This window comes from Amblyomma mixtum, chromosome 8 (genome assembly GCF_055824585.1).
Source record: "Amblyomma mixtum isolate Tamu chromosome 8, ASM5582458v1, whole genome shotgun sequence".
Lineage (NCBI taxonomy): Eukaryota > Metazoa > Arthropoda > Arachnida > Ixodida > Ixodidae > Amblyomma > Amblyomma mixtum.
Window position 1 is genome coordinate 9,915,182 of NC_143019.1, and position 18,074 is coordinate 9,933,255.

General features: G+C 46.6%; 2 protein-coding genes across 2 annotated transcripts in view; both read right to left on the reverse strand.

Moving 5' to 3' along the window:
• LOC149331289 (uncharacterized) overlaps nucleotides 1-18,074 on the reverse strand; it is a 135,622-nt gene that overhangs the window by 14,735 nt on the left and 102,813 nt on the right. Inside the window, exon 2 of the mRNA XM_089556432.1 lies at nucleotides 8,253-9,361. Coding sequence (XP_089412558.1) covers nucleotides 8,253-9,350 — 1,098 coding nt within the window. The 5' untranslated portion in view covers nucleotides 9,351-9,361. The remainder of the gene's footprint in view (nucleotides 1-8,252; nucleotides 9,362-18,074) is intronic.
• Nucleotides 1,660-3,299, reverse strand: LOC149331291 (uncharacterized). Its single transcript, XM_089556433.1, has one exon. It carries the CDS (start codon nucleotides 3,283-3,285, stop codon nucleotides 1,660-1,662), a length of 1,626 nt encoding a protein of 541 aa, XP_089412559.1. The 5' UTR covers nucleotides 3,286-3,299.

An 18,074-nucleotide genomic window follows, 5' to 3' on the forward strand; every position in this document is an offset into this window, starting at 1 on the left:
AAAATACCAATATCAGTGTTTCAGAGCAGCCGACTCATCTCGTCTTCACGTTCCGGCTCTGATTTCCTCGTTTCGTGTTTGAAAGCACACACTTCTTTTTTATCCCATCGTTTCGAGATCAAAATGGCAGGGGTGCTTTTCTGGCATCAAGTCGAAGTTCTACTGCGGCTGCCAACGCGAGGTCAAAAAAACAGCATAAAGAATGCAAGAGGTGGGTTTGATCAAAAGGAGGAGGTCATTTAGCAAATGGCTTTTTGAAGTGTCTTGCGTGTGCTCGATATATATGTGCTCAGGCACGTCTTTCCGTGTTTACGTGCGTGTTAGAATTAGTTGCCACGATTCCCAGCATTCCTTCATGACTATTAAAAAAAATGAAGGTAATGATATCCACTTAGAAGAATAAAAAACCATCTAAATCGGGTATGTTTATATTTGGAGAACTCTAAAAGCAGAAGAGCGAAACTGCCAAAAACACCCTTAAGTATTCAAGCTACCCGGATGTTCCTTTTATACAGGTCCTAGTTAGGCGCTTTATTCGATTGCTGCGTCCGGAGCCATCAGCCGATTTTTTCCCGTGTAAAGTGCACATAACGAAAATAGAAGGCAATGTAATGCACTCCGCCCTATCGTTTTCTGAAGTAACGCGAGATGATTACACTGATTCCTGAAGAACTGCCCGTACAATTTTTTTCTCGTTTTCAGTACTCGACCTTAGTTCTCTCGTCTGCAACGTACATCAGCAGCACAATGAGATAGGGACGTTATGTCAAAGTTGACTAATCTTTCACAATTTTTTTTTCAATTTCCACTCGCTTAGTTAATGTAATTTGAAAAAGCTGCTCCAGAGCTTTTGCCGTGATGTTTTGTGGTGTTCACGTACGTTGTAATTTCTTTATGAGCAAATATGTTTAAAATATGAGAATACCAATGTTTATAGTGCAGAAGCACTTGAAGCATGCCCTCACACGAAATTAAATTAAGGTAAAAAATTAATAACGTCGAAGTATCGTGCACCCGAAAAACTTCACGCATGCATTCTAGAATATGCTGGTTGGGGCGCATTATATAAGGGGGAATCTTGGTTAGCCATTATTCTGGCTATGCGGTTGCTACCGATTTTATTCTCTGCAGCATTTTTAATAAAGTTATTCCTAGCAGATGAGTGTGGTCCGAAACCTTCATTGTAAAATAAATAATGCATGTCAACTGAACCTGGGAAATTATGCACAGGAGTCTTCCCTTGCTGAATTCCCAACTTTATTGCTACTTTGTTTTCACTTAGTATGCTGCTGACAGCCATTCTAGTGTTGCTAAATGACTGAAGCCGGCTGAAGTAATTCCTCACAATGCTCGATATGCTTATTCATGTTTCTGACGTCACCTTGGCTATGAATGCTGGATTCTAGCTACCTCACAAAACGCTGTATTTTGTCATCAACCACGATTTTTGCTCGTGCGATTTTTCTTTCCAAAGCTTGAGACATACACAGAACAAATTATTTATTCAATTAAAACGGAACACCCTGACAGGATTTTACTACGCGCGGTCGTGGTGGTGGTGGTAAAAACGTTTATTTACTCTGAAAAGAGCGAGTTACATGGAGGTTGCTCTGGAGTCAGGCTTAGTGCCCTTCCCCTCACAAACACTAGGTGGAGTCCCTAGTACGGGACCCCAGTGGCTTCCGCTGCCGCCATAGCTCGTTCGACCATCGCCTTTTGGTCTTTCAGGTCGCAACAGGCGAGTAGGGTCGCCGCCCAGTCCTCCCGGGTGGGGTTTGGGTTTGGAGTAAAAGCAGGGTTGGAGGGGCACGCCCACACCATGTGGTAGAGGTCCGAGGACTTCTCCCCACAGTGCGGGCACTCCCCGGAGAAGGCAGGGTCAAAGTGCTTTAGCGAGGCCGGGCACATCATGGTGTTCGTGACAAGGCGGAGGAACAGGCGTTCTTCCGCTCTCGTTAATCCTTTACACGGTATGGGGTACAGTTTATGTCTATCTTGGTATAACTGCGTTATTTCCCTGTAAGTGTAGGACGGCGTGGCTTCCGCTACTTCTTCAGAGGAGGCGGGGGACGAGGTTGCCCGGTTAGAGAGCGCGCGGGCGGCTGCATCTGCTGCCTCGTTTCCTCCTAGCCCCGAGTGGGCCGGAGCCCAGACTATGAAGCGGTGGGATGGACCTCCTACGTACGAGTTGTTTTGCAGTAGCCTGTAGGCCAGGTACGGGACCCAGCCAAGTTGGACGTTCCGACACGCCCCTCGCGAGTCGGTTATGATTGTCTTGGAATCGGAGTGTGTTGCCGCTAATGCGTTGGCGACTTCCTCTGCTTGAGTTACGTTTCGGGCTTTGAAGGTGAGCCCGTTCACCGTTTTGGACTCGTGGATCACCGCCGCCGTGTACCACCCGCCTTGGTGCGGGCCGGATGCGTCCACGTAGTATACCCCGGGTTTCCTTCCGTAGTGGTGAGCTAAGGCCTCTGCCCTGGCCCTGCGTCTACCCTCGTGGTCGTCCCTGGACATCTTAATTGGGAGTGGTCTTACGTGCAGGGCGTAACGCCACTCCTGAGGGAGTCTTACTCTCTCCTCGGTTAGAGTCGTGTGTTCTATGTGCAGACGGGCTAAAAGGCGGCGTCCCGACGGCGTCTGCGATAATCGCGTGTATTGACCTGTGAGGTGGGCTTCTCTAAGTTCATCGAAGGAGTTCGTCATACCCAGACCTTGGAGTCTCAGGTTAGATGTGGTTATCGGGAGATCGAGGGCCTTCTTCGCCATTTTGCGTATTATCACCTCGATGATGTTCTGGTCGTGTTTGTTGAGGCGGAGATAGGGGGTCGAGTACAGGATTCTGCTTGTTACAAAGGCATTGGCCAGCCGCAAGGCGTCTTTGCTTCGCAATCCCCCTTTCTTGTTCGAGACTCTGCGGACCATTCGTCCCACCTGATCTCCCACCTTCTTTAGTTTGTCGAGCGTGGTCGTCGCCAGCCTACGCTGGTGGATGAAAAGACCTAGGACTCTAATTTCTTTTCTTTCGGGTATCGGTTCCGATCCAAGTCTCAATTCTATCTTGTTTGTGCATTTTTTGTTGGGGCGAATGTGCATGAATTCTGATTTTTGAGGGGAGCAATGAAGGCCACATCTTTTCGCGTACTCGTTCACCGCGGTGGCCGCCTCCTGCAGGCTGGCCTCCATTACTCCGAGAGAGCCCTGCGTGGTCCAAATGGAGATGTCGTCCGCGTACAGCGCGTGCTGCACACCCGGGACTTTCTCCAGGTGGACCGGCAGGTTCTTCATTGCCAAGTTGAAAAGCAGGGGGGATAGCACCGCTCCCTGTGGCGTCCCTCTCGTGCCTAATAGTCGTGATGCTCGAAACAAATAAACACTGAAATAGCCGCACAAAAGGGCAAAGTGATCAGTACAGTGCATCCGCAAATTACCGGAATCCATCTGCAATTCAGATATCATTTTTAGAAACCTTAAGGCTCCGTGAAAATAGTTTCGAAAAAACTCCTTTCCTTTTTCTAATAAAAAAAAGGGTGGCAGAAGGGATGCCGACGTCATAACCTCACCTTGTGACGTCAATCGCTATTTAAATTCAATGTTGTGCAGAGGCAGCTGGTCAACGCCTTCGGTGACAAGCCCCAATCGACCTTCCTCTTCAGCCGCCAGTCTAATTTAGTCCCGCCAGACTCTTTTGGACTCTTCAGAGCCAATATGTAGTCAGTAGCAAACAGGAAAACACTTCGTAAGCTTCGCCCAACAATCTTAACGCCAACGCAGGCGCTCTGCAATGAATTCTTTCCCTCCTGCTCAAAAAAACCCTCATGTCTTTAATGCGACAGAGTTGGAGAGGAGGTAGTTTGGCGGAAAAGACACGCGTGCTGTCGCATTAATTCTGGAGCACTCGAGAGGATTGTGACGTCAAACGTTAGCGGTTGATTGTAAATAACTAAAACTCCAGATAAATTATGCCTGCGAGGTCGTCGCACGACTGAATTGTCACTGGTACCTATAAGGATGCACAGTAAAGTAAATTTACCTTAAAGAAAAGTGGGATAATTGGTTAGGAATCGAACCCATGAACCTTGAGTTGTGAGTTAGACACATTACCCCTAAGCCACTGAGGCACACTGGTTCCACTTGCTCAAGGTGAGAATTTGCGTGTCTTGTTATGTATCACGTGGTCTAGTATGCCTTCTGATGGATGTTAATTAATGTGTGTTAATAAAACAGACACTAACCAAGAAAGAAAGAACAGCGCTCTCGTGCCATGCAGTTAGTGCTGTGGCGTCATGCCCTTAAGGCGGTGCTTAACTGTCCACCTGATATTTTACCCCAAGCGTGCGCGTTATTCGCGTTCGAGGCAGTCGTCGTATCATAAGCACAAAGCCCAGCGCGTATCTCTAACCTTCTTTTATTTTCAGCTGCCTTCAGTATGCACTTGGCTGCAATGAACAATGTAGTGAGTAAGTGTGAAAAACGCTTTACGCACAAAATATCCCACGCAGACATTAACATCACTTACGTGTGGGAATATGAAAATGTCGCTGTCCTTTGGTACATTGACACCCGTCCACACACACACCAAGCACACACACATACGTGTATGACAACGCTCGGAACGGTTTACGACGGGTGGTTTCATCACAATTTTGATACGAAAGCCTGGGAAGGCATATTATTGAAGCTGCTTACGTCGTCGGTTCGAATCCGTGTTGCAAGCTAGCCTCCAACTTCACTAGCACCTGTAGGCTATATGACAACGAGAAATCGTACGACATCATCCGGAGCGCAGTACGACAAACGGTTGCATCTCAATTTTAGTGCGAAAGTCGGGAAACCTGGCGCTACATGGATTAACTTAAAACTTAAAGATTAACTTAAAAAATTCTAGATTCCTTAGCGTACATTGATATTGCAAAGGCAATGGGCTGTCTTTTTTTAATAGTGACGCGTCATTCAAATTCGATGGCTGCCGCCACCAGCATATGACCCCGTGACCTTCGGATCGGTGTCTTAACTCCGAAGCCGCAAGGGCCATCGCGCCGAGGAACGCAAAGTGCTTTCCAGACTTCGCATTACACTCTATAAAATATAGAGGAATATTTATTTTCCCTCAGAATCAATTTATTACCACCCCCTCATACTCTCACAACTCTGGAACTCAGAAGAATTGTTGAAGATGGGCATAATTTTCATTACAAATGAAAATTAAAAATATTTCTGATTTATCCTTAAAAACGCATTCTGATTGGTGTGGTTCGGCATTAGTTAAACAATTATTTACGCATCGGAGCAATAATATGGCTTTGTAGCACGCTGCTGAGTAGTACTTCGAATTATTTCGACAAAGGCGCTTTTTTTCATAATTTTTGGCGAAGTGAGAGTAAATCAGCCTTTAGCATTCCGTCTCGTCTGAAGACAGCCAGAGCTAATATTATTGGTTTCTGGTGCGCCATATGAATGGCTAGGAGTTGTTTTGATATTCGCTTTTTTATAGGGCGTAGCAAAGCCCCGTTCAATGAACCCTCCAGCAAATCGTTCCCGTCGTGAGGGAAGCACCACAGCAGGTACCAAGCACGTGATATTGGCTCTACACCCCAAAGTGCTCTGCCGCCACGGATTTCAGGAAAAATGTCGTAATACAGTATAAAAGAGAGGGCAGATTGGCTTAGGTAAGGTGGTTAACAGGTCAGTCAGTTGCAGGAAAGATAATAAATCTAATTCCTGGCTACATCGTGTCTCTTCCCTGTCAGTGCAGCGCTCTATGGTACTTGGACGTAGGCACCGCACCATTATTCTTTCCTGGACTTCATTGTTTTCATATATGTAACCGTCACAATTTTACGCCTTAGTCAATAAAAATATTGACAGAATTTTTGTCTCAATTCTGTGACCGCGCGAAAACAAAATTACATGAAATATAACGACGACAATTTTCTGTATATATTTTTCGCCGCAGATGAAAATTGATGAAGACGACGATGTGCAATGCACAGCGCGAGTATGTACTGCAGTTTAAACACGAGGCGTGATCGCCTGCGCCAATGGCTTTGTTTGTTTGTTTTTTAAGCCGATAGCCTAATGCTTCCGTGTACTGACCAGCGAGGCTGACCTGTTCGCGCCATCACATATTAGAATCCCAGTCATGGTAATAATTGTTTCGTTTCTTTTCAGTTATTTATTTCACTTGGCAAAAACCACAAATATCCCATGATACTTGGCCCTAACCAGAAAACATCGCAAGATCTTCCTCGGCGTCTACCCTTCGACAGTGTTTTCGCAATAAAACAAAGCTTTAGTTATAGGCATGATGGCTGTAGTTTAAGGTTGTAAGCAAACGCCTGACATTATACAGCATTCATGCATATTTAGCCTGTCCTTGGTGTCTTTTGGGCTAGCAACCATCACCTTTTGACGCACAACCAAGGATAAATGTGTGGGTGAAGAGGTAAAACTTTTTATCGGTAGCGCATCGCCAATACTCAGAAGTGACACATCGTAAATTCTTCCAATCACCTTTGCAAATGCTAACGACCACTGTCTGCTAATATTGGCTTGTTTGACGGGAGTTTGCTACTAACAAGATGTATGCTGTCGCGCCTATGAAAAGAGAGCAGAGGTGAAACAGCCAACAACGCACTTCGTTGCAAGCAGGCAAGCTCGAGCAGCGGTGAGTCGGAACAAATTGAACGGAGCTGTGAAGTGTCAGGTAGCAGTGAAAAAGCGCACGAAATAAGCTGTTAATGCAATCCGAATCCTCCGAACAGGAGCCGCTACTCGCTGGGCGCTAACGGGGCCTTTCACGCGTCATTAGACACGTGTAAACTCGCGTTTCCAAATACCCCAGGAGACGCGTCATTCGCACCGCATCCCACGGGAAATTTCTGTCCCGAGCCCGATGGGTGAGAAGGCGTGGGCAAGAATCGGGAGCTAATTGAAAACAGCCAATGGGACCAGGCGTTGCCGCTCTCGGGGAATTTGTGTCCATAGCGTGACAGAGACGTGTTTCTATCCGACAGGTCGGTGTCGTTAATGGAACGCTTTCAGTTTCGAGTCACTACGCATAGAGGCCCACTTGGTAATCAAGTCTACAGCCGCGCTCATTATGACGTGAGAAACGCCTACCACGGCCACATTCCAGCTTGCCCTTAGCAACTGAGCCCACCCAGCGATGCAGCACGATTTATGCGAATTTAGTCGACTTTTATTTTGTTTGGATTTGTTTTTTAATACTACGGGCTCGATGTATTCCCGAAGCGCGTTCCTATAGCACGCGGAATTTAGAGAAAGAAGTCCTTTTCGCCATTAGTCGCTAGAGATGAAATTAACAAAAAGGTGTCTTTCTCTAACGATATCACTTGTGAGGTAATTTTTGTTTGATAGAGCACGCACAAAACTGTATTCAGGCTGAAGAACATACGGAACTACATGCTGAATGTGGTGGGTTTTATCTTGCTGCTTTAAAGGAGAACAATTTTTTATCGAATTTCGAACCACTTTAACACTTTTCTAGCTCATTCTTGCTTTGCGTGGCTCCGCGACGCTATCATTCGGGGAGACTGGCTCGTACCTGCTAAAAAGCACAGCGCCAGAAATATTAAAGTTTGCAGTTAAGGTGTGTGTTGTGCTTTCGGTGTTTATGAAATTGTAATTTGAGAGCACCGTCTCTTTCCTGATGCACTCATGAACAGGGGCTTCTATCACATCGTATAAAAGCGCTGAAAGATACCATTGTGCATTCTACAATTATAGAGAGTTGATGTATTCAGAAGACAAGTTGTTAATCAGACCACTGAGGAAATGAAGGATTAGAAACACACCGAGAGTGAATTTAGGGCTCATTATACCACCAATTAAGATGCGTTAAAATCATCCGGATTTTTCCTTTATCAAGTACGCACTTGCCCCTGTGAACTGTCTACCAGGCTCTGTCATCCACGTTAAGGCCATTAAATTGATTGTTGACAAAAACCGATAAATTCTGCAACTAGCGAAAAGCTTTACAGAAAGACTAATTACTAGTTAAACGATTGAGACGGGAAAATCTCGAGAGACTTTTAATATATAGTATTCTGTCTTTCGCGCGTTGCAACAAAGGCTAAAACAACAGCTCATGCACAACTTTTTATTATTACTAAATCGAAGAGTGGATTGCAATGCTCAAAAGGTAAAGAAAGGCCTATCAGCCAAAGCCGACCAAAGCGATGTATTTACGATTTGTCTACGGCCTCACCTGCACTCCACCAAAACACACTTACCGCCACTAAAGAGTCGTTCATGGGCACGTAGTAGTTGGCGTACTCTCCGTAAGGGTCTAGAAGCCAGTGAGCGGCCCAGGAGTGCTGATCGCTCGTCACCGCCAGGTTGATATCCAGGATCACTCTCAGACCAACTTCGTGCGCCCGTTCCACGAACGCTGCGAAGTCTTCCATGTGGCCCAGGTGTGGATCGACGTTATCGAAGTCGATGATGTGCTCGTACTCCAACGGATAATCCAGAGCGCTGAACACCGACGTGAGACGCACAGCCGAGGCTCCTATCCGGTGTCGAATGTAGTCCAGCCGAGTAGAGAGCCCGTGGAAGTCGCCAAACCCGTCTCCATCCGAGTCGACGAAGGAAGCGACAAACACTTCGTACATGACCGCACCTTGCCACCAGGAGCGCTGGGGGTCACAGGAGGACGGTCTCAGCAAGAGGACACCCACGACGACGCAAAGCACGGCCACCAGACAGGACACGCACAGCAGGAGGCAGCCAATCCGGATGGCGGGCCAGTTCCAGCCAACCGGAAAAGCAGTGTCGCAGCAGTCTTCTTCGTCTCCGAGTCTCCTTGCCTTGTTGGCACCCGTGCGACTGTTCATCGCCACCGTTTCCAGCAAGGCTGTGGTGCTTCCGCTTGTGTCCAGTATGCAGGAGTCTCCGCAGGAATCTAACGGAGACTTGACGGAATTCCCGGAGTCAAATGCTCGGGTGAGAGCAGTGTAGGCGTGGTGGTTGCCAGTAGAGAAGAGGTTACTCAGGCTCAGCCCTCTCCTAGACTTTTCATCGACTTGTTCGAGCTGAAAAAAGTCCGTGGGTGTGACAACGATGTTGTTGTTCCTGCAGGTGGCCTCGCTCGGCTGACGCCCGCGGTGGATGTGGTGATGGTGGTGGTGGTACGACTGGGTATGGTGATGGTGTTGGCGGCCGTGGTCATGCGAATGTCGCTTTGTGTTGGCTCCGTGCAGTGTGGTGGTAGTTCCAGTTATTTGGAAGATGTCGCCACTGCCGCGGTCGGCAGCACTGATGACACCAACGTTACCCGCGTCAGGTCCGCTGCGGTGACGATAGTTGTGGTCCTCTGCGTCTGTCTCCATGGCGGGAGGATCTGCACAAAAGGCGTAAAACAGAGGTTCGAATGCGGGTTCGGTTCCTTTGTTGAAGTGTGCTATATCATCCACTTAGTTTGTTTCTATATAGTTTTAGTTTATATAGTTTTCTATAGTATATAGTTTTAAGGGTTGTACGCGCGGATAGGCTTTAAACCCTACAGGCCCAAACATCTTACAACTAGATTGATATAAATCAGATTGAGATTAAGTATTTACCGGAAGCAATATTAGTAGTATATTGATTAAATGCGATCGCTTCTAATTGACTGGCAACAAAGGCAAGAGTTTCCAAGTGTTTACATTTGCAAGGAGGTTAACACAGGCAGCAAGTATGTCAACATAGCTTCCAAAAGATATATCTTTCGTTGAGTGGCCTGTGGAGACCAAATATTATGAGCGTACCCGCAAAGTGCGTTCGTGAATTCCAGCAGGATCGATTCAAATCCACGCTGAAGCCAAATATTTTGACAGAGCCTGGTCCCACAGCGGCAATATTAGAGCAGGTTCATATAACAGATCAAAGCCCGCAGAACGTGGCCGACATTTCGCACCAGCGGCCGCATTGACCGCGCACTCATATATTTCCGCAACCATGAGTTTGCGGCCGTGTGGTTTTCCAGTGTTGACAGACGTAGTATAAGCCTCAATTCGCTGTCCCCTGACGCTCCTTCCCAGCCTTTGGAGTCCCTCAGCGAGCGTAGCTGTTTGCGTCCAGAGCAAACGGACGTTCCGTTTGCACGCCTGGATCGGCCTTCGAGCCCAATATACACAGCTCGCTTGCTGTGGTATTGAGAAAACACGGCAGGCTGAACTTCTGACCTCCGAGCTCGCACATCTCTCATATTGGCCGCCATATGCGCGTGAGGGACTTAGCAGTAAGCACTAACTCTTGTGCGCAGTCCAACAGGAAGACCGCAGTAAATATGGCAGAAAGTAATAAAATGGCAGCTGTAGAAATCTGTAAGAAACAACAAACTGCAAGATGGACTTTGTGTGAAATGCTTGTATTGCTTCCTGGTATCACTAGTGGTCGGCGCACTAGATTCATCATTATTTGGAGCGTTCATAATGCGATTTTAAACAGTGGTTCGCTTCTATTGAGCCTACTGAAAATTATCTGCAGCGAACCTAAAGGGAACATGCACGTCATAACCTCTGTTGTGCTTGTCCGAGGACAATTTGGTCATTATAGCCGAGTCAGACATTGCGGATTGCAACAGTACCCGTATTGAAGAAGCGTAGCTTGTTATCCGATAAGGCTTGTTATCGATCCGGGTACATACCAAGTACCCGTATTTTAACACATTGTGGATGTATTGCACCTGGCGCTCTACAATACCGCTATCTCTCTGTCTCATTCTTTTCTGCTTCTTTGAATCATGTCTTCTCTGCCAATCTTTGCTACGGGCACTGAACGAAGGCCTAACAGAGGGTGACAGCAAATGGCAGCATCATTTTCTTAGGAAGCCCTTCAGAGACACCTATCATTCTTCGTAAACTCTTCTACGAGAGGCATTAAGAGGATTGGCAATTTTTTTATTAACTTTTAAATGCGCCGAAATATCACCTTGTCATATTACGCGAAGTACAACTGTTGCACCGCTTTCTCAGAAACAGGAGTGGCAAAATGATGACAGAAGCGCTTTATAGTTTCAGGAGCTTTGTGCTGTACTTATTTTTACACCTTTTTACCGATTCCAAATTTTTACAGTGCTCTTTTTTTTTCGCACTCACTGATTCAGAATTCAGGAATGCCGGAAAGTGGGTTGAAATGCTATTGTGCCGCTCTGTTTCAGGAGGATATGTATTATGCCCTTCGCAAAGTTTGCTCCTGCTTAATGTCACCAACGCAAAGAAAGGTTCTACACAAACTCCTCCTAGTGGTTCTGCTGAGATGTGTGCACCCAGTCAATTTTCCTCTGCGTAGGTGGCACATAAATTCATAAAAATGGACCCCTTACTGCAGTCCTCTTTGGTTCCAGCCGCATGCTGCGGCCTTTCTTTGAAATTAGGAGCCCTCGGAGGAAAGAAGCGCGAGCACAGACAATGACATCGCCCACGCAAAAGCCACAAGGGGAAACAAACGCGCTGCTCTATTTTGCGACCGCCGTGACGCACACTCACTCAGCTCGCCTGAAAGGTTCGTCCGCGTTTTGTGTAGCCGGTCCCGAGGGGACTCTTTCTGATGATTTCCGTTCGAGCCTACTTGGGGAAACTCTGTAAAGCATTGGTTTCTTTTAAGTTGCTGGGATCGCTCCTTTTCTTCTAAGTGATTCATTCTTTTTTCATCCTTCACTGACTGGCCGAATATTATAAGTAGGTGAAATTATTCTAGACACTGTCAGCCGTAGAATGCTCCCTTTGTAAATGTATTTTGCTAATGCATCAAAATAAGCTGCCTAAGCGCGACTGTGCTACATTGCAAACACTACTTAGAGTTGTAGGTACGAATTGCGCACAAAAGACACACACAGGAAAACACACGAGAGAGACTGAAAGAGCGCAAACTATCAACTGGTGTTTATTAGATTCAGATTGATAGTTTGCGCTCTTTCAGTCTCTCTCGTGTGTTTTCCTGTGTGTGTCTTTTGTGCACAATTCGTACCTACAACAGTAGGCACCAACTCGCCCAACAAGAAGTTCTTCTTAACTACTTAGAGTATTTTCCAAATTATTCAGATTAATTTCCTGAATAATACTAAATATTCACTCACATTTATATATTCCACCTGAAAATGATTCCTTGTTTTTTGAACTCGTCGCACATTGGTGTTTACATCGACGCGAAGACAGAAAACTTGGATCTTTGTTTAGCTAGCACACTCCACAGTGCTTAGGAACGACTTTACTCGCCAGTATTTCTTCCTCAACTCCTTTTGCGTGGTCCGTTTAGCGAAATGTTAGCACCACAAAAATCTTTGCATCTGCTCCAATGGACCTACTTTACTCTTCAGCTCCTCCAAACTCTCCGTTTGAGCAAGTTGGGTAGATTTGCTGGCTCTGTTCTATAATTCTTCCAAAGGCAATCGCTGGATCTTCGTCTGTGCCTAAAGCCATACCTGTTACTGTGAAATGTCGCTCGCAAGTCGGCTTCTGTGTATTATGCGTCCGTTTTTTTCTTTTGCATTGTAATCTTACGCCATGGACGTCTGCCAGTAGCAATCAGTCATCATCATCATCAGCCTGACTACACCCACTGCAGGGCAAAGGCCTCTCCCATGTCTCTCCAATTAACCCTGTCCTTTGCTAGTTGCCGCCACTGTATCCCCGCAAACTTCTTAATCTCATCCGCCCACCTAACTTTCTGCCGTCCCCTGCTACGTTTGCTTCCTCTTGGAATCCACTCCGTTACCCTTAAGGACCAGCGGTTATCTTGCCTTCGCATTACATGCCCTGCCCAAGCCCACTTCTTCCTCTTGATTTCAACTAGGATGTCATTAACCCGCGTTTGTTCCCTCATCCACTCTGCCCTCTCACCGATGTCCTCTTTTCACTGCTGATGCGATGTACGACTCCCAACGTTCGTACACTGCACCTTTCCAAGGCTGATCACCCACAGATACGTTCCTTCACTGCAGGCATCAACACAACTATAATCTACGTTTGCTCTACTCATGTGAGCGCAGGTCAAAAGAACTGGGATATCGTACTGCTTATCACCTGCGCTGTCAACATTGCTACCTATTAGACGGCGGAGTACAACTCTTTTTTTCTTCTTTGTACTAGTGCACACAGCTGCAACCTCGACGCAGTGTTGCCATATTCTGGATGTGACGACCCCTATATCGCCGAGACCCGGTGGCTTGCTGATCTTCCTCGTAGGATAACCAGCCCGCGAACTATCGCTTCTTAAGGGCACTTAAAGACGCGCTGCGAAAAGCGCAGTCAGCACGTCTTTGATTCTCTGGGTGAAGTATAGTCTCGATATAGCGGCCACTTATTTGGTACGGAGTGCACCAGAAGAATTAATTGTAGACAATATGTGGTTGCTAACATACCTAAAAAGGTAATGACTTCTTCAGACTACATGAACCTCCGTCCCAACCCTTCCTTTGACAGTTGGCGCATCAGAACTGAACTTTAGCACGCCACTCGTTTAACGCCCTGCAAGTCTGGGAAAGCGAAACAACTTGCCCACTGCGCTTCGCCTGTGCAGGCAAATTCGGGGGATTGCGGAGCGGTAAGCAGGAGCTTCCAAGTAATAAAACTCGATAGCCCTGTGGTAGAGAACGAGAAAAACCTGTGTCTCACTTGCTCACGGTTATCAAGACATGCTCATCGGCCGTCTCACGAGAAAAAATAAAAGTTAAAATTGGTTTTTGAGGAAAGGAAATCACAGTATAGGTCTCAAATCACGGCCTACACCTGATGTGCGTCGTAAGAGATGGGATAAATATCATTCTTTTTTTGCGTGCAATTTTAAAAGTGTTACAGAAGTCATCCACTCACAGCAAAACCTACTTGCATCGACACAATTGCGCGTGATTCTCAAAAAAACCTTGATATTATTGGCTATTTTATTGTAATCAAATGCTTTCCTGTTGCTTAGTAGTGATGATTCATAACAATACACTGAATAGAAAATAGTCTAAGCAGTCATTTTACCTGTAACTCTAGCGCCAGAAGGCAATTTGGCGCACTGCGCATTAGAAACTCAAGCGCAGCAACAGAATCTTTACAAACGCAGCTCACACGGCAAAACTTAATTTTTTGGCAGTCCAATCATTCCATCACAAATTTCGCTGTCCGTTCTGCTTTTCCTGGCTGTTCATGCGCAGTCCACCGTCAATACCATGGTTAGCCTCCAAGCAACGAGACTATGCAGTTTGGTTGTATTCCATGTTCTGCAAATTTATCTACGCTCTTTACACAAAGCCTGAAGAATTTCTGTAACGTCTAGCCCACTGCACATAATTCTGTATCTGTGCGCGGAGCACAAGTAGCCATTTACGAGCGCACATTCGTCGCGGCAAGCGCGTACCAGGTTTCATTGCACGAAAGGAAGAAGGAGAGACAGCAAGGCGGAGCAGAAGACATGTGAAGACAATGCAATTTATGCACGGATTAGCGCGTCAGCAGAAGCATGCGCATACACTGAAGCGCACCGAGCGGGCCCCTGTGCGTATAAACTCGAGACCGGGATGAGGCTGGCTGGGATATCGGGGTCGTCGCAATCTCCAAGCGTGGTTCCCGAGCGGTTCAGCGGGCGTAATGAAGCCACCTGCGCCACGTACCGCTACTTGAAGACTAGGACGCAAACGGCGCGTTTCTGGTTGTGTGCGTGCGTGTGCGTGCGTGTGTGTGTGTGTGTGCGCGATGCATCCAGTGCGATGGCAGTCTTAACATGCCTGAAATGACAGATACAAAAAGATACAAGAAAAGTTTCAAAATCTAGAGAACTTCATGCATTATGTACCAACTTCCAACAAAATCAAATGCCCTTCGCTTTGAACGGCAGCTTCCGATCGATACGAAGCCCCATAATCCTCATCGTTCCCCACTGCAAACCAAACAGCTAGACAAAGAAGAGATTTCCTCGCAGGCATTTTATGAAAAAACATGTCTGCAGATACTGAAGGCAGCCCTGTCATCTCTGATTACTCGCGATAGTGCGAAGACACAAATTGCACAAATTAAGAAGTTGCCACCATAAGGCGATCAAGGCTCCCAGGGATAAGAAAGCAAAACAGTAAGCCATGTTCCCATACGTTCGTCTACCCGAAATAGCACTATCATGCAGGAGAGTGGAGGTTTATAAATTTCGTAACAAATCTGTATGCCTCAGTTTGTAAATTTATACCTAATATAAGACAGTCTTCTGGCTTCTTGGTCAACTTCCTGGAGTTTGTTCCCCCTCCTCCCCTTTTCCCAGTAACTTAATCACTGCCCGCGCAGAATCAATTATCCTCGTAATGAGAAGCGGCCTCCCGCCGGCAGCCTATAGAGAATGAGGCGGCATCTGTTTCGAACCAGACCTGGCGACCTGAATTAATGCGGTAGATAAAAAAAATAGTAGTGCCCTTCATAGCGGAGCTATATAATTACGGTAAAGTATTAGAGCCTGCTCAGATGGCCGAACTGGACGTCATAATTTTCGTGCCTTCCTGGAAATCATAATGTGCTTTCGTCCGGCTTAAACTCTTCTAGAGGGAAATGGAGCGCAAATAGTGAACGTGTCGTCGATAGAGGGAAGATCTGGCAACGAAAGCGCAAGCATGAAAGTCAGGGCTTATAGAGAAACAGAGCAATGAGAATAGCGAAGGTCGAAGCGATTGCTGAAGTCAAGAATTGATAGCGCTGAATCTCCGCAAGAAAAAAAAAAACTTTTTTTCTTGCAGTGTCCCTCAGCCCTAAGTGCTCTGCTCCAGTGGCGAGAGTAAAAGTTGGTAACACGAAAAAACAACTGAGTTAAAATGAGAGAATGATGAGCACCGTGCTACTGATTCACTCTTCCTGGCTTGTAGTTTGAGACACGCATTGTTTTGCGAATGATTAAGGTCAAACTGGTAAACCTTACAGTACAAAGATCCTCTCATTAAGCATAAAGTGCATGAAATTATTCCTGATTTGACTCAAAGAAAAAAATGCTTCGTACTTATTAATTTTCACTGATACACCATCGAATAAAAGCAGGGAGAAAGATAAAGAATACAAGACTAGCGGTGTTTAACAAGTGAAGGAGTGAAGGATTGATTTGGTTTGGTTTATTGGTTTATTTGGGCTTTATTTGCGTTTAATCGGGTGAAGGGCTGTGGAAATATCGACCACCTGAGGTTCGTTTTTTTGTGAGAATATAGGGGCTGCAGATACGGGCATTCAATTTCTACTCTGCATTGATGACGAAAGCATTTCTTGATCAAAATGTTGTTTCTAATAAATGTATCGATGAATGCCTTTTTACCCCCACAAAGTGCTGGTTATGGCCGTTGCTTGTGAATGCGAATAAATGATCCAGAGAGTTCAGAAAGTGTATTCACTAGAGACTAAATAAGGTTCAAGTTGTTCTGGCCGAAATAGGCAGCAAAAATTGCTCACTCAGTGCTTCAGAACGTCGACAAGTACATTGTTTTTGGGGCACAGACTGCAGTCTTTCAGACACTCCTGCGAAAATGAAAGCGATTCATTTCCTTTCGCGAACGCTTGCCCAGCAACTGTCCTTTTCAAAAACAGGGAGTGTCTACAGGTACAGGCGTTATCACTGCTTCGCGGAAATACACCCGGTACTAAGGCTATTTCTCTCGAAGAGAGCACTCTCCCACAATCTCCTCCCCCCTTTTCGCCGACCCTCTTCTCCTCGTCTCGCTATGCTCATGTCATCCGAGCTCGGTGCTCTTTCTTGTCCTTCGCTGCCGGCTTCCACAGGAACGCATCATCTCGTCCTCTGCCCGGCTGACCCATCCCCCCGAGGCGCCTGGCGCTAATCGATCTGCTTCCGCCTTGCCCCGCAGCCACGAAGGAAGCTCTCCGAGAAGGCGGCCGGTGGCCGGCGGTGGTAGAAGCAGCACTTCGCCGTCACCTCCTCTTCTCCCTTCTTCTTCCCTCTGTGCCCGGCCAGAGCTCCCTGGCCAGCTTTTCAACGCCCCCCCCCCCCCCCCCCCCCCCGAGGCCATCCGCTCCGCGCGTTCAGGGTTCAGGTCCCGTGGTACCCCACTCCCCATCCTTCAGAGTCCCTCTCTCGTTCCTCCTTCCGACCTCCTAGAGTCCCCGCTGCAGCCGCCACTTCCTTCGCACCCTCCTTCTTCCCCATCTTCGAAGGGATGAGTAATCCTCGCAGTCGGCAAAGCGTCTCTTGGCCTTCCTTCCTCCCTCTGTCGTCTCCAGTTTCGGGTGCAGAGCGGAGAAAGGCAAACAAGGGCTCGTTAAAGCTTGTTTTCACTTGTCAGCGTTCCAGGAACGCCCGTGGTCAAAAGTTCTCAGACCCAGGAGGTGATCTTAAATTCAAAAAACTTCCCCCTGTCTTCTCGGAAAACGAAGTACGACAGTGCAGGAGTGTGCTTCGTAGAGTAATGTACACTTAACGACAGCTGAGAGTATAGTTTGGTGCGCGAGCTTTCTTCGGTTGCTTTGACTGGCGACGCAGTGCCGCTGGTGTTCTCTCGAATGAGCATCAATTTTTCGAAAGGCTCAGTCTGAATGAGGATGTTTGCAGTGTTTTCGTTTTTAAGAGTGGAAAAGCCCAGACAGGCAGTTGGTTTGCGTGTTGCCTTTAGATAACTTTTTTCTCTTTGAGCCCTTGCGCTTGCCCTTTCTCTCTGTTTGTATAAGTAATGGCCTTTCAACTTTTACTGTTTTCCGCATGCCGTATAATCGGAACTTGGTAGCGCTCGTGCGTCTGTTAGTCTCGTCCTACCTTCTGCTCCGCTTTTATTTCTCAATATGCTCATAGAGGTGAATAGTATTCATTTTATCTGAATGGGAGTACATTCACAGCAAAATTTCGCTCTTAAGATGTACGCGAAAAAAAAGGCCCTTGTATCACGCCAGAATCGAGCCCCTTGACCTTCATACACACAGCAAGGCGGGTAAGAGTAACAATGTTTTAGAGAACGCAGCTTTCACACCTCCCTCAAAAAAAAAAAAAATCAGATACTGAGTCCAATACATTGATGAAGCTTATTTGAAGTTCGCACCAAAATACTGTTTTACGAGACTGTTAGGTCGCTGTTTACTTGTATTCGCATTGAGAAAGGAGTAACTGCTTTACCTCCT